We start from the raw sequence: 24,731 nt of genomic DNA on the forward strand, positions 1-24,731 counted from the left end.
CCCCCGGGAACCGAGAGGGACCCCCGGGGACGGGGCTGGGACCCCGGGACCGAGAGGGACCCCCCGGGAACCGGGCTGGGACCCCCGAGGTCCCCGGGACACCGAGAGGGACCCCGGGAACAGACCGGGATCCCGGGAACCAGGCCGGGACCCCCGGGACCGAGAGGGACCCCCCGGAACGGGGCTGGGACCCCGGGACCGAGAGGGACCCCCGGGAACCGGGCCGGGACCCCCGGGAGCGAGAGGGACCCCGGGAACGGGGCCGAGAGTCCCGGGACCGAGAGGGACCTCGGGAACCGACCGGGACCCCCGGGACCGAGAGGGACCCCCGGGAACCGGGCTGGGACCCTCGGGACACCGAGAGGGACCCCGGGAACCGAGAGGGACCCCGGGAACCGACAGGGACCCCCGGGACCGAGAGGGACCCCGGGAACCGGGCTGGGACCCCGGAGACCGAGACGGACCGCCGGGACCCCGAACGGGGCGGGGAGATCGCCGGGAGTCCAAACGGGACCCCCAGAAACGGGGCCGGGACCCCCGGGACACCGAGAGGGACCCCGGGACCGAGAGGGATGGGGAAATCCCGGAGACACCGAGAGGGACCCCCGGGAACGAGGCCGGGAGCCCCGGGACCCCCGGGAGACCGAGAGGGACCCCCGGGACCCCGAACGGGGCGGGGAGACCCCGGGAGTCCAAACGGGACCCCCGGAACGGGGCCGGGACCCCCGGGACCCCGGGACACCGAGAGGGACCCCGGGAACGGGGCCGGGACCCCCGGGACCCCGAAAGGGGCGGAGAGACCCCAGAGAACGAGCGGGACCCCCGCGAGACCGAACGGGACCCCCGGGAACCGGGCCGGGACCCCCGGAACCCCCGGGACTCCGAGAGGGACCCCCGTGGCGGGGAGACCCCCGAGAGTCGAAATGGGACCCCCGGAACGGGGCTGAGACCCCCGAGAGCTAAGAGGGACCCCCGAGACCCCCGAGAGACCGAACGGGACCCCCGGAACGGGGCTGGGACCCCCGGGACCCCTGGAACGGGAACGGGACCCCCGGGAACCGGCAACCAGGCTGGGACCCCCGGAACGGGGCTGGGACCCCCGAGAACTGACCGGGACCCCCGGAACAGGACAGGGACCCCCGGGAACCGGGCTGGGACCCCCGGAACCAGGCTGGGACCCTCGGGACGGGACAGGGACCCCCGGGACACCGGAAACCGGGAGGGGAAACCCCGAGAACCAACCGGGACTCCCGGGAACGGGAGAGGGACCCCCGAGAGCCCGAGCGGGACCCCCGGGACACTGGAAACCGGGCGGGGACCTCCGAGAACCGACAGGGACCCCCGGGAAGGGGACAGGGACCCCCGGGACCCCCGAGAGCCCGAGCGGGACCCCCGCAACGGGGCTGGGACCCCCGGAATGGGGCTGGGACCCCCGAGAGCCGAGTGGGACTCCCGGTACACCGGGAACGGGGCTGGGACCCTCGGGACCCCCGGGAACGGGAGAGGGACACCGGGACACCGGGACCGAGACCCCCGGGACCCCCGGAACGGGACCCCCGGGGACAGGGACACCGGGACCCCCGGGACCTGCCGGGACCGGGGCCACCGGAGGGGGCGGGGCCGCGGCACCGGACGGACGGACGGACGGACGGATGAGCCCGGGGCGTGGGAACCGCCGCCCCCCGCCGCTCCCGCCGTGACTCAGCGCCGGTCGCCGCCGCTGCCGTCAGCCCCCGCTGCCGCCGAGGCACCGGGACCCTCGGGACCCCCCGAACCGGGACCCCCGGGGAGCGCGGGCGAGCGGGGGCGGGGACCGGCACCGCCCCCAGCCCCGCTGCGCCACCCACGGGACCCCCGGAGCTCCGGAGCCCGCTCCCGGTGACACCGGGTGGGCGGGGGTCGCTCTGCCCCGGTCCCCGGGACCCCCGGGGGTCGCTCTGCCCCGTCCGGTGACACACCAGGTGGGCGGGGGTCGCTCTGCCCCGGTCCCGGGACTCCCCGGTTTGGGGAGGAGTGGGCGGGGGTCCGGTACCGGTCGCCCCATTACGGGGCCAGCTCCAGCACCGGGGGGGGGGGGGGGTCCCCGGTGTGAGGAGGGGTCCCGGGGGTCCCGGGGGTCTCCCGGGGGTTCCTCGGGGGGTCCCGGTGATGGAAGCGGGGACATCACCGGGGGATCCCGGACAGAAATCCCGGCAGCTCACCGGGAGCTCACCGGGAGCTCAGCGGGCGGGGGGTCCCGGGGACCCCCGGTGTGAGGAGGGGGCCCGGGGGGGGTCTCCCGGGGGGGTCTCCCGGGGGCGTTCCCGGTGTCCCGGTGCCGCTTCGGGCCCTTTCTAGAACGGCGGCCGCTCCCGTTTCTATTAATACGCGCCCGGGCGGCGGCGGCGGCGGCGGCGGCGGCGGCGGCGGAGGGAATCCCTGTGACGTCATTGCTAGGATACCAAACAAACACTCCAGACAAGCCCATATATGGCTAATTGCGTCACAGGAACTCCGGGGGGGCGTGGCCCGGGGGGATCCCCCCCGTTCTCGCCTCCTCCCGGCTCCTCTTAACGGCGGCGGCGGCTCCGGGAGCCTCAAACGGCGACACCGAGCGCGGCCGCGGCGGCTCCGAGCTCCGCCACACCTCGGGGGGCTCCCGGGGGTCCCGGGGCAGCAGCGGCGGCTGCCGTGACGTCAGCGCAGGGGGGCGTGGCCCCGCCGTATAAAGCGGCGGGGCCACCGCGAGCCGTTCATTCATAAAACCGGACACCGGGCGAGCGGCGGCGGCGGAGCTACCGGAGCTCGGAGAGGGATTTACCGGAGCTTCGGGGGGGGAACGCGGCTCGGATTTACCGGAGAAGCGGGGATTGGTAGCGGAGAAGTTTGGAGCGGCGGCACGGGACTCGGTACCGATCAACCGGAGCCTGGAACGGACGCACCGGGAGGGGTTTAAGGGCTCTCAGCGCGCCTTCGGAACCGGAGAACCGGAGCACGGCACGGATGCACCGGAGCTCGGCGAGCACAACCGGAGCGCGGTAGCGGAGAAGCGAACCGCACCGGAGCCCGGCACGGATACACCGGACCCGCCGAGCGCTCACCGGGACCTTACCGGAACGCGGCGCCGCCACACCGGCGGCTCCCACACCTCACCGCCGCTCCCACCGACCAACCGGAGCCCCACCGCGCCTTACCGGAGCCCCACACCGAGCGGCGGAGCCCAGCCCCGAGCCCCCCGCCATGCCGGTGGCGGCGGCGTGACCCCGCAGCCTTGTGGCGGCGGCGGCGGCGGGGCGGCCCCCGCGGCCCCGGGGCCATGTTCCAGGGTTTCCCCGGGGATTACGACTCGGGCTCCCGGTGCAGCTCGTCGCCCTCGGCCGAGTCGCAGTACCTGTCGCCGCTCGACTCCTTCGGGAGCCCCGGGGCCGCCGCCGGGGCCGCTCAGGTGAGAGCGGGGGGGGCGCGGGGACCCGGTGGAACCGGCTGACAGGGACCCCAGGGTGTCACCCGTTGTGACAAGGACCCCGGGTGTCACTAGGGGGTGACACGGAGCCGGGTGTCACCCGTGGGTGACAGGGACAGGAGAGTGTCACCTTTGGGTGACAGGGACCTGAGAGTGTCACCCGTGGGTGACAGGGACAGGAGAGTGTCACCTTTGGGTGACAGGGACCTGAGAGTGTCACCCGTGGGTGACAGGGACAGGAGAGTGTCACCTTTGGGTGACAGGGACCCCGGGTGTCACTAGGGATGACACGGAGCCGGGTGTCACCCGTGGGTGACAGGGACAGGAGAGTGTCACCTTTGGGTGACAGGGACCCTGGGTGTCTCCGCTGGGTGACAGCGACACCAGGGTGTCACTAGGGGGTGACAGGGACACGAGAGTGTCACCGTGGGTGACAGGGAGCCAGGAGGTGACAGGGGCGTCCCCAGGGCTGTCCCTATCGGTGTCACACTTGTGACCCGGGGGAGGTGACAGGGGTGTCCCCATCGGTGTCACCCGTGTCCCCTGACCCGTGTCCCCCCGTGTCCCCAGGAGTGCGGCGCCCTGGGGGACACAGCGCGGTGTCACACTTGTGACCGGGGAGGTGACAGGGGTGTCCCCAGCCGTGTCCCCCCGTGTCCCCAGGAGTGCGGCGGCCTGGGGGACACAGCACGGTGTCACACTCATGACCCGGGGGAGGTGACAGGGGTGTCCCCAGCGGTGTCACCTCTCTGACCCGTGTCCCTGTGTCCCCATCGGTGTCACACTCCTGACCCGGGGGAGGTGACAGGGGTGTCCCCAGCCGTGTCCCTATCGGTGTCACACTCGTGACCCGGGGGAGGTGACAGGGATGTCCCCAGCGGTGTCACCCGTGTCCCCTGACCCGTGTCCCATGTCCCCCCATGTCCCCCCATGTCCCCATCGGTGTCACCCCTCTGACCCGTGTCCCCCCGTGTCCCCAGGAGTGCAGTGCCCTGGGGGACACAGCGTGGTGTCACCGGGGGAGGTGACAGGGGTGTCCCCATTGGTGTCACCCGTGTCCCCTGACCCGTGTCCCATGTCCCCCCATGTCCCCAGCCGTGTCACCCGTGTCCCCTGACCCGTGTCCCGTGTCCCCAGGAGTGCGGCGGCCTGGGGGACATGCCCGGCTCCTTCGTGCCCACGGTGACGGCCATCACCACCAGCCAGGACCTGCAGTGGCTGGTGCAGCCCACCCTCATCTCCTCGGTGGCGCCGGGGGCGCCCATGGCGCAGCCCCCTCCCCCCGCCCTGGACCCCTACGACCTCCCCGGGCCCAGCTACTCCACCCCCCCCGCCATGGGCGGGGGCTTCGCGGGACCCCCGGCGGCGACCCCCGGCAGAGCCCCCCGGGCACGGCCCCGGCGCGGCCGGGAGGAGACGGTGAGAGGGGACACGGGGGGGACATGGGGACAGAGGGGGGACAGGGGGACAGAGGGGGGGAAGGCAGCAAGATCGGAAAGGACAGTGGGGATGAGGGGACAGAGGGGACAGTGGGGGACAGGGGGGGCACAGAGGGGATGAAAGGATGAGGGGACAGGGGGACAAAGGGACAGAGGGGATAGAAGGGACAGGGGGACAAAGGGGGACAGGGGACAGAGGGGACGGAGCAGGCAGAGGGCACAAAGGGGCAGAGGGGAGAGAGGAGATAGAGGGGACACAGAGGGGACAGATGGACAGGGGGACACAGAGGGGACAGATGGACAGGGGGGATAGAGGGGATGAGAGGACAGAGGGACAGAGGGGACAGAGGGTGGTGGCACTTTGGGGACATGGCAGGGGGAGTTTAGGGGGCGTGGAAGTGGCAGGAGATTGAGGGCCACCCCGAGCGGTGGCACCTTGGGGACACCACGAGTGACAGGAGCCTCAGGGCCACCCCAGGCGGTGGCACCTTGGGGACACATTGAGTGGTGACATTTTGAGGGCCACCCCGCGCGGTGGCACCTTGGGGACACCATAAGTGGTGACATTTTGAGGGCCACCCCGCGCGGTGGCACCTTGGGGACACCATAAGTGGTGACATTTTGAGGGCCACCCCGCGCGGTGGCACCTTGGGGACACCACGAGTGACAGAAGCCTCAGGGCCACCCCAAGCGGTGGCACCTTGGGGACACCACGAGTGACAGGAGCCTCAGGGCCACCCCAGGCGGTGGCACCTTGGGGACACCACTCTCGGTGACCTCACCGGCAGCGCGGTGGCATTTGGGGACGCAGGCAGCGGGGTTTGGGGGCCGGGGGCTGTCGGGGGGTGGCAGGCGGTGGCAGCGGGTGACGCGGGTGTCCCTTGTCCCCGCAGCTGACGCCCGAGGAAGAGGAGAAGCGCCGCGTGCGGCGGGAGCGGAACAAGCTGGCGGCGGCCAAATGTCGCAACCGGCGGCGCGAGCTGACGGACCGGCTGCAGGCGGTGAGTGACACCGCGACACCGGCGGTGGCACCGTCCCCGGGGGTGGCACCGTCCCCGGGGGTGGGACCGTCCCCAGGGGTGGCATTGTCCCCAGGGGTGGCATTGTCCCCAGACGGTGGCATTGTCCCCGAGGGGTCGGACCGTCCCCAGGGGTGGCATTGTCCCCCGGGGTGGCATCGTCCCCAGGGATGGCATCGTCCCCCGGGGTGGCATTGTCCCCCAGGGATGGCATCGTCCCCGGGGGTGGCACCGTCCCCGGGGGTGGCATTGTCCCCTGGCGGTGGCGTTGTCCCCCGGGGTGGCATCGTCCCCAGGGGCGGCATCGTCCCCAGGGGCGGCATTGTCCCCAGGGGCGGCATTGTCCCCCCGCTGTGGCATTGTCCCCAGGGGTGGCATTGTCCCCAGGGGCGGCATCGTCCCCCAGGGGTGGCATTGTCCCCAGGGGTGGCATTGTCCCCAGGGGTGGCATTGTCCCCAGAGGTCGCATTGTCCCCCCGGGATGGCATTGTCCCCCAGGGATGGCATTGTCCCCAGGGATGGCATCGTCCCCAGGGATGGCATTGTCCCCAGGGATGGCATCGTCCCCAGGGGTGGCATTGTCCCCCCGCGGTGGCATTGTCCCCAAGGACCGCGGGACGAGGGGGGAGCAAGCGGAGGTGGCAGCGGAGGGAGATGGGGACAGCGGTGTCCCCAGTGATGGTGGCAGTGTCCTGGGGGTTGGGGACATTGGCAGAGAGGGATGGCATTGTCCCCCAGGGGTGGCATCGGCCCCCGGTGGTGGCATTGTCCCCGGGGGTGGCATTGTCCCCCCGGGGGGGCATTGTCCCCTAGAGGATGGCATTGTCCCCCAGGGGTGGCATCGGCCCCCGGTGGTGGCATTGTCCCCGGGGGTGGCATTGTCCCCCCGGGGGGGCATTGTCCCCTAGAGGATGGCATTGTCCCCCAGGGGTGGCATCGGCCCCCGGTGGTGGCATTGTCCCCGGGGGTGGCATTGTCCCCCCGGGGGGGCATTGTCCCCTAGAGGATGGCATTGTCCCCCAGGGGTGGCATCGTCCCCTAGAGGATGGCATTGTCCCCCAGGGGTGGCATCGTCCCCTAGAGGATGGCATTGTCCCCCAGGGGTGGCATCGTCCCCCGGGGGTGGCATTGTCCCCAGGGATGGCATCGTCCCTGGCGTGCGGCATTGTCCCCTGGGGTGGCACCGTCCCCAGGGGCGGCATCGTCCCCAGGGGTGGCATTGTCCCCCAGGGGCGGCATTGTCCCCTAGAGGATGGCATTGTCCCCCAGGGGTGGCATCGTCCCCTAGAGGATGGCATTGTCCCCAGGGGATGGCATCGTTCTCCAGGGGTGGCACCGTCCCCCGGGGTGGCATTGTCCCTAGGGGTGGCATTGTCCCCCAGGGGTGGCATCGTTCTCCAGGGGTGGCATTGTCCCCCGGCGGTGGCATCGTCCCCAGGCGTGGCATTGTCCCCCCGCGGTGGCATTGTCCCCCAGGAGTGGCATTGTCCCCCAGGGGTGGCATCGTCCCCAGGGGTGGCATTGTCCCCCGGGGGTGGCATTGTCCCCAGGGATGGCATCGTCCCTGGCGTGCGGCATTGTCCCCTGGGGTGGCACCGTCCCCAGGGGCGGCATCGTCCCCAGGGGTGGCATTGTCCCCCGGGGGCGGCATTGTCCCCTAGAGGATGGCATTGTCCCCCAGGGGTGGCATTGTCCCCAGGGGTGGCATCGTTCTCCAGGGGTGGCATTGTCCCCAGGGGCGGCATTGTCCCCAGGGATGGCATTGTCCCTGGGGGTGGCACCGTCCCCGGGGGTGGCATTGTCCCCCAGGGATGGCATTGTCCCTGGCGGGTGGCATTGTCCCCCCGCGGTGGCATTGTCCCCCAGGGGTGGCAGTGTCCCCCGGGGGTGGATTGTCCCCCAGGGGTGGCATCGTTCTCCAGGGGTGGCATTGTCCCCCGGCGGTGGCATCGTCCCCAGGCGTGGCATTGTCCCCCCGCGGTGGCATTGTCCCCCAGGAGTGGCATTGTCCCCCAGGGGTGGCATCGTCCCCAGGGGTGGCATTGTCCCCCGGGGGTGGCATTGTCCCCAGGGATGGCATCGTCCCTGGCGTGCGGCATTGTCCCCTGGGGTGGCACCGTCCCCAGGGGCGGCATCGTCCCCAGGGGTGGCATTGTCCCCCAGGGGCGGCATTGTCCCCTAGAGGATGGCATTGTCCCCCAGGGGTGGCATTGTCCCCAGGGGTGGCATCGTTCTCCAGGGGTGGCATTGTCCCCAGGGGCGGCATTGTCCCCAGGGATGGCATTGTCCCTGGGGGTGGCACCGTCCCCGGGGGTGGCATTGTCCCCCAGGGATGGCATTGTCCCTGGCGGGTGGCATTGTCCCCCCGCGGTGGCATTGTCCCCCAGGGGTGGCATTGTCCCCCGGGGGTGGCATTGTCCCCCGGCGGTGGCATCGTTCTCCAGGGGTGGCATTGTCCCCCAGGAGTGGCATTGTCCCCGGGGGTGGCATTGTCCCCCAGGGATGGCATCGTCCCCGGGGGTGGCATTGTCCCCAGGGGTGGCATTGTCCCCAAGGACCGCAGGACGAGGGGGGAGCAAGTGGAGGTGGCAGCGGAGGGAGATGGGGACAGCGGTGTCCCCAGTGATGGTGGCAGTGTCCTCAGAGTTGGGGACATCAGGTGGGGACAAGTGACAGGGAGTTGGGGACATCGGGAGGGGACAGCGGTGTCCCCTTGGCTGCTGGGGAGGAGGGGGAGGAAGAAGAGGAGGAGGAAGAAGAGGAGGAGTAAGATGGTGTCCCCAGGCCTGTAAGGGACAATGACATCCCTGGGGACACCAGAGGGGGACAGGGGCACCCCTGAGAGTGGGGACAGATGGACAGCCAGAGATGTCCCCAAGCTTGGGGACAGCAGAGGGGACAGGACGAGGACAGTGCCATCCGTGGGGACAGGGGACAAGGGAGGGGACAGACGGACACTCAGGGACGCTGGAGGAGCCTGCGGGATGTCCCCGGGCTTGGGGACACCCAGAGGACACTCAGGGACAGACAGACAGGGAGCCAGACAGACATGGCAGTGCCACAGCCACCTTGGGGACACTCGGGGACACTCGGGATCACCCAGGGACAGACAGACAGGGAACCGGACAGACACGGCAGTGCCACAAACACCTCGGTGACACTCGGTGACACCCAGGGGACACCCAGGGACAGACAGACAGGGAGCCAGACAGACATGGCAGTGCCACAGCCACCTTGGGGACACTCGGGTGACACCCAGGGGACAGCCAGGGACAGACAGACAGGGAGCCAGACAGACACGGCAGTGCCACAACCACCCCGGGGACACTCGGGGACACCTGGGGGACACCCGGAGGACACTCGGGGACACCCAGGGACAGACAGACAGGGAGCCAGACAGACACGGCAGTGCCACAACCACCCCGGGGACACTCGAGGGACACTGGGTGACACCCGGGGGACACCCGGGGACACCCGGGGGACACTCGGGGACAGACAGGGATGGACAGACAGGGAGCCACACGAACACGGCAGTGCCACAACCACCTCGGCGACACTCAGGGACACCCGGGTGACACCCGGCTACACCCGGCGACACCTGGCGGACACTCAGGGACACTCAGGGACACCCGGGCGACTCTCGGTGACACTCGGGTGACACTCGATAACACCTGGCGACACTCGGGGACACTCAGGGACACTCAGGGACACCCGGGGGACACCCGGGGACGCTCGGCGACACCCGGGGGACACTCAGGGACACTCAGGGACACTCAGGGACACTCGGGGGACGCTCGGTGACACTCGATAACACCTGGGGACACCCGGGGGACACTCAGGGACACTCAGGGACACTCGGGTGACACTTGGTGACACCCGGCGACACCCGGGGGACACTCAGGGACACTCGGCGACCCCCGGGCGACACCCGGGGGACACCCGGGGGACACTCGGGGACCCTCGATAACACCTGGGGACACCCGGGGGCCACTCAGGGACACTCAGGGACACTCGGGGACACCCGGGGATGGACAGACAGGGAACTGGACAGACACGGCAGTGCCACAACCCCCTCGGGGACCCCCGGGGGACACTCGGGGACACCCGGAGACACCCGGGGGACACCCGGGGACGCTCGGCGACCCCCGGGGGACACTCAGGGACACTCGGCGACCCCCGGGCGACACCCGGGGGACACCCGGGGGACACTCGGGGACCCTCGATAACACCTGGGGACACCCGGGGGACACCCGGGGACAGACAGACAGGGAGCCACACGAACACGGCAGTGCCACAACCACCTCGGGGACACCCGGGGGACACTCGGGGACACCCGGGTGACACCCGGCAACACCCGGAGACACCCGGGGGACACCCGGGGACAGACAGACAGGGAGCCACACGAACACGGCAGTGCCACAACCACCTCGGCGACAGCCGGGGGACACCCGGGGGACACTCGGGGACACTCGATAACACCTGGGGACACCCGGGGGACACTTGGCGACACCCGGCGACACCTGGCGGACACTCAGGGACACTCAGGGACACCCGGCGACCCCTGGCGGACACTCAGGGACACTCAGGGACACCCGGCGACCCCTGGCGGACACTCAGGGACACACAGGGACACTCGGGGGACGCTCGGCGACACTCGGTGACACCCGGGCGACACCCGGGCGCCGCCGCGTGCCCGCTGACGGCGCGGCCCCCGCAGGAGACGGAGCAGCTGGAGGAGGAGAAGGCGGAGCTGGAGTCGGAGATCGCCGAGCTGCGCAAGGAGAAGGAGCGCCTGGAGTTCGTGCTGGTGGCGCACGCCCCCGCCTGCAAGGTCCCCTTCGACGACATCGCCACCACCGCCACTGCCACCACCCTCCCCGCCGAGGTGAGCAGCCCGGGCAAGGCGGGCACCGTGGCTCTGCTGCCCCCGGCGCCGTTCCAGGGCCCTTTCCCCGGCTGCTGCCCCCCGCCCGGACCCCCTAACGCGACCCCCGCGTTTGTGTTCACCCACCCAGAGGGAGCCACGTGTGGAGCCTCGCACCAGCGGAGCAGCAGCAGCGACCAGTCCTCGGACTCCTTGAACTCTCCCTCGCTCCTCGCGTTGTGTTTTTGGGGGTTTTTCCCCCTCCCCGATTTGATTTTTGGGGGTCTTTCCCCCTCCCCGATTTGATTTTTGGGTCGGGTTTGGCCCTCCCCAATTTAATTTTGGGGGTTTTCCCCCTCCCCGATTTAAATTTTGGGTCGGGTTTTGCCCTCCCCGATTTAATTTTTGGGTCGAGTTTTGCCCTCCCCGATTTCATTTTTGGGTTGAGTTTTGCCCTCCCCGATTTGATTTTTGGGCGTTTTCCCCCTCCCCGATTTGATTTCTGGGGGTTTTCCCCCTCCCCGATTTGATTTTTGGGGGTTTTTCCCTCTCCCAGATTTAATTTTGGGTTGGGTTTGGCCCTCCCCGATTTGATTTTTGAGGGTTTCCCCCCTCCCCGATTTGATTTTTGGGGGGTTTTTCCCCTCCCCCATTTAAATTTTTGGGGGTTTCCCCCTTTTAATTTTGGGTTGGGTTTGCCCTCCCCGATTTGATTTTTGGGGGTTTTTCCCCCTCCCCGATTTAATTTTGGGTTGGGTTTGGCCCTCCCCGATTTAATTTTGGGTTGGGTTTGCCCTCCCCGATTTGATTTTTGGGGGTTTTCCCCCTCCCCTATTTGATTTTTGGGTTGGGTTTGGCCCTCCCCGATTTGATTTTTGGGAGTTTTCCCCCTCCCCGATTTGATTTTTGGGTTGGGTTTTGCCCTCCCCGATTTGATTTTTGGGGGTTTTTCCCCCTCCCCGATTTGATTTTTGAGGGTTTTTCCCCCTCCCCGATTTGATTTTTGAGGGTTTTTCCCCCTCCCCGATTTGATTTTTGAGGGTTTTTCCCCCTCCCCGATTTGATTTTTGAGGGTTTTTCCCCCTCCCCGATTTGATTTTTGAGGGTTTTTCCCCCTCCCCGATTTGATTTTTGAGGGTTTTTCCCCCTCCCCGATTTGATTTTTGGGGGTTTTTCCCCCTCCCCGATTTGATTTTTGGGCGTTTTCCCCCCTCCCCCCCAGGCTGTGGTGGGTTTTTTTTTGGGGGGGGGGAGGTCGGGAGGTGTTTTTTGGTGTTTTTTGGTGTTTTTTTTGGGGAGGGGGTTTCGGCGCCTGGAGGAGGTGGCCGGGCTGAGGGTCCCGAGTTGCTGTGGTTGTTCGGAGGGGTTCGCTCCGCTCCTGTCACCTGGCGGGGATGTCGCTGTCCCCAGGAGCCTGTCATGGTGTCCCTGTCACCTCAGAGGTGTCCATGAAGACCTCTGTCCCCCTGGAGCTGTCCCTGTCCCCAGGAGCCTGTCATGGTGTCCTTGTCACCTCAGAGGTGTCCACAGGGACCTTTGTCCCTTTAGAGATGTCCCTGTCCCCAGGAGCCTCTCGTGGTGTCCCTGTCACCTTCAAGGTGTCCCTCCAGGACTTTTGTCCCCCTGGAGCTGTCCCTGTCCCCAGGAGCCTGTCATGGTGTCCCTGTCACCTCAGAGGTGTCCACAGGGACTTTTGTCCCCCTGGAGCTGTCCCTGTCCCCAAGGAGCCTGTCATGGTGTCCCTGTCACCTCCCAGGTGTCCCTCCAGGACTTTTGTCCCCCTGGAGCTGTCCCTGTCCCCAAGGAGCCTGTCATGGTGTCCCTGTCACCTCCCAGGTGTCTGTCCCCTGCCCAGGGGGCTCCTGCCACATCTCCATGGCTTTGGAGATGTCCCAGCCCTGCCCTGGTGGCACCTGTGACACCCGAGGTGTCCCCAGCCCCCCGTTCGGGGGGGCACGGGGGAGGGGGCGGAGGGGACACCGTGGTGGGGACAGCGGGGACAGCGGGGACAGCGGGGACAGAGGGGACATCATCGTGGGGACAGCGGGGACACAGAGCTCGAGGGGACAGCGGGGACAGAGGGGACAGCGGGGACACAGAGCTCAAGGGGACAGTGGGGACGGAGGGGACACAATGGTGGGGACAGCGGGGACACGGGGACAGAGGGGACACGGGGACAAATGGGAACACGGAGCTCTTGGGGACAAGATCGTGGGGACAGAGGGGACAGAGGGGACACAGAGTTCGTGGGGACACAGGGACAGAGGGGACACGATCGTGGGGACAGCGGGGACACAGAGCTCGAGGGGACAGCGGGGACACGGGGACAGCAGGGACATGGAGACAAATGGGGTCACGGAGCTCTTGGGGTCACGGAGCTCTTGGGGACACAGGGACAGAGGGGACACAGAGTTCGTGGGGACACAGGGACAGAGGGGACACGATCGTGGGAACACGGGGACAGAGGGGACACTGAGCTCGTGGGCACACGGAGCTCTTGGGGACACGATCGTGGGGACACGGAGGTCGGGGGGACACAGGGACAGAGGGGACACGGGAACGGCAGGGACAGCGGGGACAGAGGGGACACGGGGACAGAGGGACATGGGGGTCTTGGGGACACCATCGTGGGGACACGGAGATTGTGGGGACACAGGGACAGAGGGGACACAGGGACAGAGGGACATGGAGGTCTTGGGGACACAGTCGTGGGGACACGGAGATTGTGGGGACACAATCGTGGGGACAGCCGGGGCGTCGCCCCGTTGCCCCACCCACCTGCCAATCAAGGAGGAAAAAAAAAAGGGTGGGACGAGGCCACGCCCTCCCAAAGCCACGCCCCCCCGCTCGGCTGCAGTTCCGCCGGTGAGCGGCAGGGGGAGCTCGGGGTGAGAAACGGGGGGGGTCCCAGTTTGGTGGGGGGGGAATCTCCCAGTTTGGGGACCCTTTCCCAGTTTGGGGGGGAATCTCCCAGTTTGGGGACCCCGGCGCTGTCGCTTCCCGGGGGTGACACGGTGACCCCTGGCCCCGCTCCCGTCGCGGTCACTTTTATTTTTAGCTGTCGCCTCTTCCTGGCCGGATCCCGGGATATTTCTGAGCCGGGACCCACCCAGGGCCACCCCCGGACACCCCCCGGGTCCCGCTGAGCGGCCGGGGGTGGCCGAGGGGACCTGGGGGTGGCAGTGCCACCTCCGGCTGTCCTACGGGACCTGTCGTTGTCCCCAGCGTTGTCCCCAACCTCGCCAGAGCCCCCCGGGAAGGGTCGCAGTGGCGCCTTGTCCCCGCAGTGTCCCCTTGTCCCCACAGTGTCCCCTTGTCCCCTCTGTGTCCCCTTGTCCCCTCTCTGTCCCCTTGTCCCCTCTCTGTCCCGTTGTCCCCGCAGTGTCCCCTTGTCCCCTCTGTGTCCCGTTGTCCCCACCGTGTCCCCTCGTCCCCACCCCGCGGTGGCTCCCAGCGTGTCACTCGTGTCCCTTCCCTCCCCTCCCACCGCAGTGAGGCCACCCCGGGAGGGACCCTCGTGTCCCCAAGCCCCCGTGTCCCCAAATCTCCTTGTCCCCAAATCCCCTTGTCCCCAAATCTCCGTGTCCCCAAATCCCCGTGTCCCCAAATCTCCGTGTCCCCAAGCCCCCGTGTCCCCAAGTCCCCGTGTCCCCAAATCTCCTTGTCCCCAAATCTCCGTGTCCCCAAGAGGGGACAGAGGGACAGGGGTGACAGAGGGACAGAGGGGACAGGGGGGACAGCGGGGACAGAGGGGATGGAGGGACAGAGGGACAGAGGGACAGAGGGGACAGCGGGTGACACCGGGGGTCAGCGGCGACAATCCCCCCGCGGTTTTGTCTCCAGGGAGGATTTTGGGGCTCGCCCAGCTCCGGGGCTCGCCCTGCCCCGCGGTTTAAGCGGTCCCAGTTCGCCCCCAGCCCGGTTTCACCGGGATGTCCCCCACCCCCATCCCCGGGTGGCCGCGCGTGCCGCGGATCCCCCGGGAGCGACACCGGGACAGGGACAGGGACAGGGACAGGGACAGGGACAAGGGGAGGGACAAGGGGAGGGGAGCTGGCGCTCGGCCGCGGCCGCTTCCCGGCGGGGGGAGCGGGGCGGGAGCTGCCGGGAAGGGCCCGAGGCCACGTCCGGTCACCGCGCTCGGTCCCCGCGGGCCCGCCGAGCCCTGCCCGCGGCCAGCGGGCAGCGTCCGGTGCCACCCCCGCGGTGCCACCCCCGCGGTGCCACCCCCGCGGTGTCACCCCCCGGCTGTGTCACCCCATTGTGCCACCCCCGCCGTGCCACCCGATTGTGCCACCCGATTGTGCCACCCCCACGGTGTAACCCCCGGCCGTGCCACCCCCGCGGTGCCACCTGATTGTGCCACCCCCGGGCCGTGCCACCCCCGCGGTGTCACCCCCGCGGTGTCACCCCCGCGGTGCCACCCGATTGTGTCACCCCCCGGTTGTGTCACCCCCATGGGGGTCCCGCGGTGCCACCCCCGGTTGTGTCACCCCCATGGGGGTCCCACCGTGTCCCACCCGGTTGTGTCACCCCTGCGGGGTTCCCGCAGTGCCACCCCCGGTTGTGTCACCCCCATGGGGGTCCCCACCATGTCCCACCCGGTTGTGTCACCCCTGCGGGGTTCCCGCAGTGCCACCCCCGGTTGTGTCACCCCCATGGGGGTCCCACGGTGCCACCCCCGGCCGTGTCACCCCGCTGCCACCCCCGCGGGGTCCCCGCACCCACCGGACGTCGGGGAAGTCCCTGGCCAGGGCGCCGACCTCCATCTGCAGCGCGGCCGTGTCCTCCAGCACCAGCAGCTCCCGCAGCCGCGGCACCACCGAGTCCAGCCAGGGCGACGCCGAGTCCTGGGGGACCCCGGGGACACCTCAGCGCCGCGGGGGGCAGCTGGCACCCAGCCGTGTCCCACGGGGGTCACCCAAACCAGTGACATCCCACGGGGGTCAGCCGGCACCCAGCTGTGTGCCGCGGGGGGCAGCCGGCACCCAGCCGTGTCCCATGGGTGTCACCCAAACCAGTGATGCCCCACGGGGGTCAGCCAGCACCCAGCTGTGTCCCACAGGTGTCACCCAACCCAAAAATGTCCATGGGTGTCACCCAACCCAGCAACGTCCATGGGTGTCACCCGGCACCCAGCCGTGTCCCACGGGTGTCACCCAGCTCAGTGATGTCCCATGAGTGTCACCCAACACCCACCGATGTCCCACAGGTATCACCCAACCCCCCAATGTCCCAAAGGTGCCACCCAACCCACCAATGTCCCATGGATGTCACCCAACCCACCAACGTCCCATGGATGTCACCCAACCCAACCCACCAACGTCCCACAGCCACGTCACCCGCGTGTTGGACACCACCTGTGCCAGCCCCCTCCCCAGCGAGGCCCGGGGGGGTCCGGGGGTGCCGGGGGTCTCACCAGGCGCGTGAAGAGCTCGCGGAGCTGCCGGGCCTCGTCGCCCAGGCGGGCGGCCACGCGGGCGCGCGCCTTGGCCGAGGCGCACACCAGGCGTCCCTGCAGCAGCGGCCGCACGTACTCGATGAGCACGCGGCGGTGCAGCTCGCTGACCAGCACCTGGCACGGGCAGCGCCACCGCCGTCACCGGGGGTGGCACCCGGGGTGGCGCCCGGTGACGGCGCAGCGCCCAATGGTGGCACTGTGGTCACCGCGCCCGCGGCGTCACCCAGAACAGCACCCAGCAATGTCCCGTGGCCATCGTGCCCATGGGTGTCACCCAACGTGACACCCAACAATGTCACGGTGTCCCCCAGGTGTCACTCCACCCCCGATGTCACGGTGTCCCACAGCTGTCACCCAACCCCTGATGTCACCACGTCCTACAGGTGCCACCCAGTAATGTCACGGTGTCCCCCAGCTGTCCCCCCACCCCCAATGTCATGGTGTCCCACATGTGTCGCCCCACAATGGCACAGTGTCCCACAGGTGCCACCCAACCCCACTCCCCAATGATGTCACGGTGTCCCCCAGGTGTCACCCACCCCGATGTCAGAGTGTCCTCTAGGTGCCACCCAACAATGTCAAGGTGTCCCCCAAGTGTCACACCATCCCTGATGTCATGGTGTCCCACAGCTGTCACCCCACAAAGGCACAGTGTCACCCAGCTGTCACCCAACCCCTGATGTCACCACGTCCTACAGGTGCCACCCAGCAATGTCACGGTGTCCCATAGCTGTCACCCAACAAGGGCACAGTGTCCCCCAGCTGTCACCCAAACCCTGATGTCATGGTGTCACCCCACCCCTGATGTCACGGTGTTCCCCAGCTGTCACCCCACCCCCGCTGTCCCGGTGTCCCCCAGGTGTCCCCCAGGTGTCCTCAGCTGTCCCCCAGGTGTCCCCAGCTGTCCCCAGGTGTCCCCAGGTGTCCCCCAGGTGTCCTCAGCTGTCCCCAGCTGTCCCCAGGTGTCCCCCAGCTGTCCCCAGCTGTCCCCAGCTGTCCCCAGGTGTCCCCAGCTGTCCCCCAGCTGTCCCCCAGGTGTCCCCAGCTGTCCCCCAGGTGTCCTCAGCTGTCCCCAGCTGTCCCCAGGTGTCCCCAGGTGTCCCCTCCCACCTGGTGTGGCTCGGGGTGCAGCGGCCGCAGGGTCTGCGCGAAGCCGGTGACGAGCATGACGATGGCGTCGAAGGCGTCCGAGCTCGTCAGCCACTTGCGCTTCATCAGCTTGCCAAAGTGGGGCTGGGGGCGGCACGGGGGCGTCACCGCAGCGCCCACGCCGCCGCGGCACCGGGGGGGGACACCCAAATACGGGCGTGATGTCCCGCGGGTGTCACCAGCTCAGCACCCGATGGTGGCCGCCATGTCCCACAATTGTCACCAACCCAACACCCAATGGTGGCCACCATGTCCCAGTTGTCACTCAATGGTCGCCACCATGTCCCAGTTGTCACCAGCTCAGCACCCGATGGTGGCCGCCATGTCCCACAATTGTCACCAACCCAACACCCAATGGCGGCCACCGTGTCCCATGGGTGTCACCAACTCAACACCCAATGGTGGCCATCATGTCCTAGTTGTCACCCAACACCCAGTGATGGCCACCACAATTGTCATCCAACTCAACAACCAATGGTAGCCACCATGTCCCATAGGTGCCACCAACCCAACACCCAATGGTGGCCACCATGTCCCACTTGTCACTCAATGGTCGCCACCATGTCGCGGGTGTCACCAGCTCAGCACCCGATGGTGGCCGCCATGTCCCACAATTGTCACCAACCCAACACCCAATGGTGGCCACCATGTCCCAGTTGTCACCAGCTCAGCACCCGATGGTGGCCGCCATGTCCCACAATTGTCACCAACCCAACACCCAATGGCGGCCACCGTGTCCCATGGGTGTCACCAACTCAACACCCAATGGTGGCCATCATGTCCTAGTTGTCACCCAACACCCAGTGATGGCCACCACAATTGTCATCCAACTCAACAACCAATGGTAGCCACCATGTCCCATAGGTGCCACCAACCCAACACCCAATGGTGGCCACCATGTCCCACAATTGTCACCCAAGCCAGCACCCGACGGTGGCCACCATGATTGTCACCAACGCAACACCCAACGGTGACCACCGTGTCCCATGCGTGCCACCAACCCAACACCCAATGGTGGCCACCATGTCCCACGATTGTCACCCAGCACCCAGTGATGGCCACCACAGTTGTCACCAACCCAACACCCAATGACGGCCACCACGTCCCACAACTGTCACCAACCCAACACCCAGCGATGGCCACCATGTCCCAATTGTCACCCAACACCCAATGGTGGCCACCATGTCCCACGATTGTCACCCAGCACCCAGCGATGGCCACCACAGTTGTCACCAACCCAACACCCAATGACGGCCACCACGTCCCACGGCTGTCCCCAACCCCACACCCCCAGCTGTCCCCCCCTTGCCCCGGTGCCACCTTGAGGTCCTCGAGCAGGCGCCGGGTGAGGAGGTGGCCGCAGGCGCGGGTGACGCGGTCCAGCGCGGCGTGGGCCTGGCGCCGCGGCTCCTCGCTCTCGGGGTGCCCGAACTGCGCCAGCCGCTCGGCGAACGCCCTGCCCGAGGGGACACCGGGGTGACACGGGGGTGACACGGGGGTGACGCCCCACCGCGGGGACAGCGGGGATGCGCGGCGGCCTCACCTGAACGGGGGGCAGCAGTTGGCCAGGGCGATGGCGCGGGCGGGGGCGGCGTCGGGCGGGGGGAGGTCGCCGGGGGCTTCCAGGAAGCGCTCGACCTTCCGCTGGAAGCTGGGGACAGCCCTGTCACCGAGGCGGTGGCACCCCGGGGGCAGCCGGGGGACAAGGCCCCGGGGCCGCCCCGCGTGTCCCCGTGTCCCCATGCAGCAGCTCTGGCCCTGTCCCGTGTCATTCCCGGTGTCCCCAGGGTGTCCCCGTGTCCTGGTGTCACTCCCGGTGTCCCCGGGGTGTCCCCGTGTCCCGGTGTCACATCCCAGTGTCCCCATGTCCCCATGCAGCAGCTTCGGCCCTGTCCTGCGTCACTCCCGGTGTCCCCAAGGTGTCCCCGTGTCCCGGTGTCCCTCCCCGTGTCCCCGGGGTGTCCCCGTGTCCCCGTGTCCCATCCCAGTGTCCCCATGTCCCCGTGCAGCAGCTCCGGCCCTGTCCCGTGTCATTCCCGGTGTCCCCAGGGTGTCCCCATGTCCCTGTGTCACATCCTAGTGTCCCCTGTGTCCCCGTGCAGCAGCTCCGGCCCTGTCCTGTGTCACTCCCGGTGTCCCCGGGGTGTCCCCGTGTCCCGGTGTCACATCCCAGTGTCCCTGCATCCCAACGGGTGTCCCCAGGGTGTCCTCGTGTCCCTCCCGGTGTCCCTGGGGTGTCCCTGTGTCACTCACTCATGGTGCCCCCATGTCCTCGTGTCCCTCCCGGTGTCCCTGGGTGTCCCCGTGTCCCTCCCGGTGTCCCCCATGGGGTCCCTGTGTCCCCGTGTCAGTGCCAGTGTCCCCGGGGTGTCCCCATGTCCCTCCCGGTGTCTCCGGGTGTCCCTGTATCACTCACTCCCGGTGTCCCCGGGGGGTCCCCGTGTCCCTCCCGATGGCCCCGGCGTGGTCCCGGTGTCCCCAGGGTGTCCCCGTGTCCTGGTGTCACTCCCGGTGTCCCCGGGGTGTCCCCGTGTCCCGGTGTCACATCCCAGTGTCCCCATGTCCCCATGCAGCAGCTTCGGCCCTGTCCTGCGTCACTCCCGGTGTCCCCAAGGTGTCCCCGTGTCCCGGTGTCCCTCCCCGTGTCCCCAGGGTGTCCCCGTGTCCCTCCCCGTGTCCCCAGGGTGTCCCCATGTCCCTGTGTCACATCCTAGTGTCCCCTGTGTCCCCGTGCAGCAGCTCCGGCCCTGTCCTGTGTCACTCCCGGTGTCCCCGGGGTGTCCCCGTGTCCTGGTGTCACATCCCAGTGTCCCTGCATCCCAACGGGTGTCCCCAGGGTGTCCTCGTGTCCCTCCCGGTGTCCCTGGGGTGTCCCTGTGTCACTCACTCATGGTGCCCCCATGTCCTCGTGTCCCTCCCGGTGTCCCTGGGGTGTCCCTGTGTCACTCACTCATGGTGCCCCCATGTCCTCGTGTCCCTCCCGGTGTCCCTGGGTGTCCCCGTGTCCCTCCCGGTGTCCCCCATGGGGTCCCTGTGTCCCCGTGTCAGTGCCAGTGTCCCCGGGGTGTCCCCATGTCCCTCCCGGTGTCTCCGGGTGTCCCTGTATCACTCACTCCCGGTGTCCCCGGGGTGTCCCCGTGTCCCTCCCGATGTCCCCGGGGTGTCCCCGTGTCCCTCCCGGTGTCTCCGGGTGTCCCTGTGTCACTCACTCCCGGTGTCCCTGGGTGTCCCCATGTCCCTCCCGGTGTCCCCGTGTCAGTGCCAGTGTCCCCGGGGTGTCCCCGTGTCCCTCCCGGTGTCCCCGTGTCCCTCCCGGTGTCCCCGGTGTCCCACCTGTGCAGGAAGGCCACCAGCACGCCCAGCAGGCTGTGCGCCATCTCCCGGCCGAACTCGGGGGTCACCTGGGGGGCTCGGTCCACGTGCGCCCGCAGCAGCTGTGGGGACACGGCCACGCGGCAGTGTCACCGTGTCCCCTGGGCCGTGGGGACACTGCCACTGCCATGGTGTCCCCTGGGCCGTGGGGACACTGCCACCGTGTCCCCTGGGCCATGGGGACACTGTCACCGTGTCCCCTGGGCCGTGGGGACACAGCCACCAAAGGTTTGGGGACACGGCCACCATGGGTGTGGGGACACGGCCACTGCCACCATGTCCCCTGAGTCATGGGGACACGGCCAGGGAGTCCCCTGGGCCATGGGGACACTGCCACGGTGTCTCCTGGGCCGTGGGGACACTGCCACCAAAGATTTGGGGACACGGCCACCGTGGGTGTGGGGACACGGCCACTGCCACCGTGTCCCCTGAGCCATGGGGACACGGCCACGCGGCACTGTCACCGTGTCCCCTGGGGACACTGACACCAAAGATTTGGGGACACGGCCACCATAGTTGTGGGGACATGGCCACTGCCACGGTGTCCCCTGGGCTGTGGGGACACTGCCACCGTGTCCCCTGGGCCGTGGGGACATGGCCACCCCGGCTGTGGGGACACGGCCATGATGTCCCCAGAGCGATGGGGACACGGCCACCAAAGGTTTGGGGACACAATCACGATGTCCCCTGGGCCATGGGGACACGGCCACCACCACGGTGTCCCCTGAACTGTGGGGACAAGGCCACCACGGGTGTGGGGACACGGCCACTGCCACCATGTCCCCTGAGCCATGGGGACACGGCCATGGAGTCCCCTGGGCCGTGAGGACACAGCCACCAAAGATTTGGGGACACGGCACCATGGGTGTGGGGACATGGCCACCGTGGGTGTGGGGACACGGCCAGGGAGTCCCCTGGGCCGTGGGGACATGGCCACCATGGGTGTGGGGACACAACCAAGATGTCCCCTGAGCCATGGGGACACGGCCACCGTGGGTGTGGGGACACGGCCACGATGTCCCCAGAGCGATGGGGACACGGCCACCAAAGGTTTGGGGCCATGACCACGTTGTCCCCTGGGCCGGGGGGGCACGGCCACCACCACGGTGTCCCCTGAACTGTGGGGACAAGGCCACCACGGGTGTGGGGACACGGCCACGATGTCCCCAGAGCGATGGGGACACGGCCACCAAAGGTTTGGGGACACGACCACAATGTCCCCTGGGCCGTGGGGACACGGCCACCACCACGGTGTCCCCCGAGCCACCGCCGGCCCCCCGTGGGTGGCCCCGCGGGGTCCCCAGGGGCCACCCCGGGTGACAGGGACAGGCTGCGCTGGCCGTACCCCGGTGACACGCGTGGCCAGCCCGTCCTCCACGTCCTGGCTGGTGACATCCTCGGGCCACCTGTCCTCGCTGAGCTGCAGCTCCTGCGCCACGGCCACCTCCAGCTTGGCCTGGAGGGGACAGCGAGGGGACACGGTGAGGGGACAGGGACAGGGAGGGGACACGGCGTGGGGACAATGGGGACAGGGAGGGGACAGGGAGGGGACAGCGAGGGGACATGGCATGGGGACAGCAGGGCACAGAGTCCCAGTGCCACCCCCTGCCCTGGGACTGTCCTGATGCCACTTGTGATGTCACCAAAGCGCCAGGCCCAGTGCCACCACAGTGCCCACGATGTCCCCAGCCTGGTGTCCCCATTGTCCCCACTGTCCCCTCTGTCCCCACTGTCCCCATTGTCCCCAGTGTCCCTAATGTCCCAAATGTCCCCTCTGTCCCCAATGTCCCACTCTCCCCATTGTCCCCGCTGTCCTCTCTGTCCCCAGTGTCCCCACTCTCCCCATTGTCCCCTCTGTCCTCCCTGTCCCCTCTGTCCCCACTGTCCCCGCTGTCCCCAATGTCCCCACTCTCCCCATTATCCCCAGTGTCCCCGCTGTCCCCACTCTCCCCATTGTCCCCATTGTCCCCCGTGTCCCCTCTGTCCCCGCTGTCCCCTTTGTCCCCAGTGTCCCCTCTGTCCCCTTCGTCCCCAGTGTCCCCAATGTCGCCTCTGTCCCCACTGTCCCCGTTGTCCCCACCTTGACGGCGGCGATGCAGGAGCTCTCGAGCTGGCGCTGGGTCTCGGGGGGCAGCAGGGGCCCCAATTCCTGCGCCCGCAGCAGCGCCCCCACCTCGGGGTGCCCCAAAACCTCCCTGGGGGGGGGGACAGCACCTCTGGGTGTCTGGGGACACCTGGGGACACCTGGGGACACCCGGGGACACCCGGGGACAGGGGGCTGACACCGGCACTACTGGGTGGGGCAGATTTTTGGGGGTCCCAGGGGTGTCGCAGGGGTCTGGGGGGGTCCCACAGGTGCCACCAGGGGTGCCCTGGGTGTGCCAGGTGTGTCCCAGGGGTGGCGCTCTCTGTGGCGGGGGGGTGCCGGGCAGATTTTGGGGTTCCCAGGTGTTTTACCTGGGGTGGGCATGGCCGTGGGGCAGATTTTGGGGTTAGACCTGTCTATGGGTCAGATTTTGGGGGTTCCCAATGCCTCACCTGTGGTGGGTGTGGCCATAGGTCAGATTTTGGGGTTCCCGGGTGTTTTTCCCACACTACACCTGTCTACAGATCAGATTTTGGGGTTCCCGGGTGTTTTATCTGGGCTACACCTGTCTGTGGGTCAGATTTTGGGGGGGTTTACCTGCACTAGTGGCTGTGGGTCAGATTTTGGGGTTAGACCTATGGGGCAGATTTTGGGGTGTTTTACCGCACTACACCTGTCTATAGATCAGATTTTGGGGGGGTTTACTTGAATTACACCTGTCCATGGGTCAGATTTTGGGGAGTTTTACCCGCACTACCCCTGTCTATAGATCAGATTTTGGGGGGGTTTACTTGAATTACACCTGTCCATGGGTCAGATTTTGGGGAGTTTTACCCGCACTACACCTGTCTGTGGGTCAGATTTTGGGGGGGTTTACCTGCACTACACCTGTCCATGGGTCAGATTTTGGGGTGTTTTACCCGCACTACACCTGTCTATAGATCAGATTTTGGGGTGTTTACCCGCACTACACCTGTCTATAGATCAGATTTTGGGGTGTTTACCCGCACTACACCTGCCTGTGGATCAGATTTTGGGGTGTTTCCCCGCACTACACCTGCCTATGGATCAGATTTTGGGGTGTTTCCCCGCACTACACCTGCCTATGGATCAGATTTTGGGGTGTTTCCCCGCACTACACCTGCCTATGGATCAGATTTTGGGGTGTTTCCCCGCACTACACCTGCCTATGGATCAGATTTTGGGGTGTTTCCCCGCACTACACCTGCCTATGGATCAGATTTTGGGGTGTTTCCCCGCACTACACCTGCCTATGGATCAGATTTTGGGGTGTTTCCCCGCACTACACCTGCCTATGGATCAGATTTTGGGGTGTTTCCCCGCACTACACCTGTCTGTGGGTCAGATTTTGGGGTCCCCAGGTGATTTACCTGGGGTGGGCATTGCCGTGGGTCAGATTTGGGGTCCCCAGGTGATTTACCTGGGGTGGGCATTGCCATGGGGCAGATTTTGGGGTGTTTTACGGGAGCACTCGGCCTCCAGGGCGATGATCTGGGCGTCAGCCGCCACCAGGTCGCGGCGCTGGATCAGCTCCAGGATCTCCAGCACTGCGGGGACAGCGGGGACACGCGTGGCACCTGGGGCTGGTGGCAGGCTGGCACCCCGAGGGGACGCCGCGCTGGCAACCCCGAGCGGCGGCGGCGGTGGCTCCGGTGGCTCCGGTGGCGCTGGCCGAGGTGGCGGCGGGGACAGCGGTGGCGCCGGCGGTGACACTGGTGGCGCTGGCCGGGACACTGGTGGCGCCGGCGGTGACACCGGGGGCGCTGGCCGGGGGTTTCCTGAGGAAGCGCCGCCCCGGAGGGGCCTCCCCGGCCGGGCAGGGTCAGCCCCGGTTCCGCTCCGGGCTGCGGCACCGGGAGGGGACAGCGGGGACAGCGG

At 67.9% G+C, this 24,731-nt stretch overlaps 3 protein-coding genes across 4 annotated transcripts in view; 2 read left to right on the forward strand and 1 right to left on the reverse strand.

Annotated features, from left to right (window-relative positions):
* Positions 1-1,882, forward strand: part of LOC121339949 (collagen alpha-1(I) chain-like) — a 7,675-nt gene extending 5,793 nt beyond the window's left edge. Inside the window, exons 6-7 of the mRNA XM_041412230.1 lie at positions 16-1,455; positions 1,567-1,882. Of these exons, the coding sequence (XP_041268164.1) occupies positions 16-1,455; positions 1,567-1,882 (1,756 nt within the window). The remainder of the gene's footprint in view (positions 1-15; positions 1,456-1,566) is intronic.
* A 679-nt stretch (positions 1,883-2,561) lies between these two features.
* FOSB (FosB proto-oncogene, AP-1 transcription factor subunit) lies at positions 2,562-13,672 on the forward strand. Of its 2 annotated transcripts, none has more exons than XM_041412231.1 (6): positions 2,562-3,424; positions 4,538-4,861; positions 5,775-5,882; positions 10,618-10,785; positions 10,916-11,005; positions 13,658-13,672. In XM_041412231.1, the coding sequence occupies exons 1-5, from the start codon at positions 3,296-3,298 to the stop codon at positions 10,979-10,981; spliced, it is 795 nt and encodes a 264-aa protein (XP_041268165.1). In that variant the 5' UTR covers positions 2,562-3,295; the 3' UTR covers positions 10,982-11,005; positions 13,658-13,672. The 2 variants fall into 2 exon arrangements, with proteins under 2 accessions (XP_041268165.1, XP_041268166.1); XM_041412232.1 differs by having other exon boundaries at positions 2,563-3,424; positions 4,580-4,861.
* Positions 13,673-15,374: 1,702 nt separating this feature from the next.
* EXOC3L2 (exocyst complex component 3 like 2) lies at positions 15,375-22,993 on the reverse strand. The gene is made up of 8 exons (XM_041412229.1): positions 22,827-22,993; positions 22,092-22,202; positions 20,708-20,808; positions 18,918-19,037; positions 18,695-18,830; positions 17,336-17,458; positions 16,184-16,339; positions 15,375-15,614 (listed from the first exon to the last, which is right to left on the reverse strand). Exons 3-8 carry the CDS (start codon positions 20,749-20,751, stop codon positions 15,375-15,377), a joined length of 819 nt encoding a protein of 272 aa, XP_041268163.1. The 5' UTR covers positions 20,752-20,808; positions 22,092-22,202; positions 22,827-22,993.
* Between the last annotated feature and the right edge of the window lie 1,738 nt (positions 22,994-24,731).

Source organism: Onychostruthus taczanowskii, unplaced genomic scaffold (assembly GCF_017590055.1).
Source record: "Onychostruthus taczanowskii isolate IOZ18803 unplaced genomic scaffold, ASM1759005v1 scaffold380, whole genome shotgun sequence".
Taxonomy (NCBI): Eukaryota; Metazoa; Chordata; class Aves; order Passeriformes; family Passeridae; genus Onychostruthus; species Onychostruthus taczanowskii.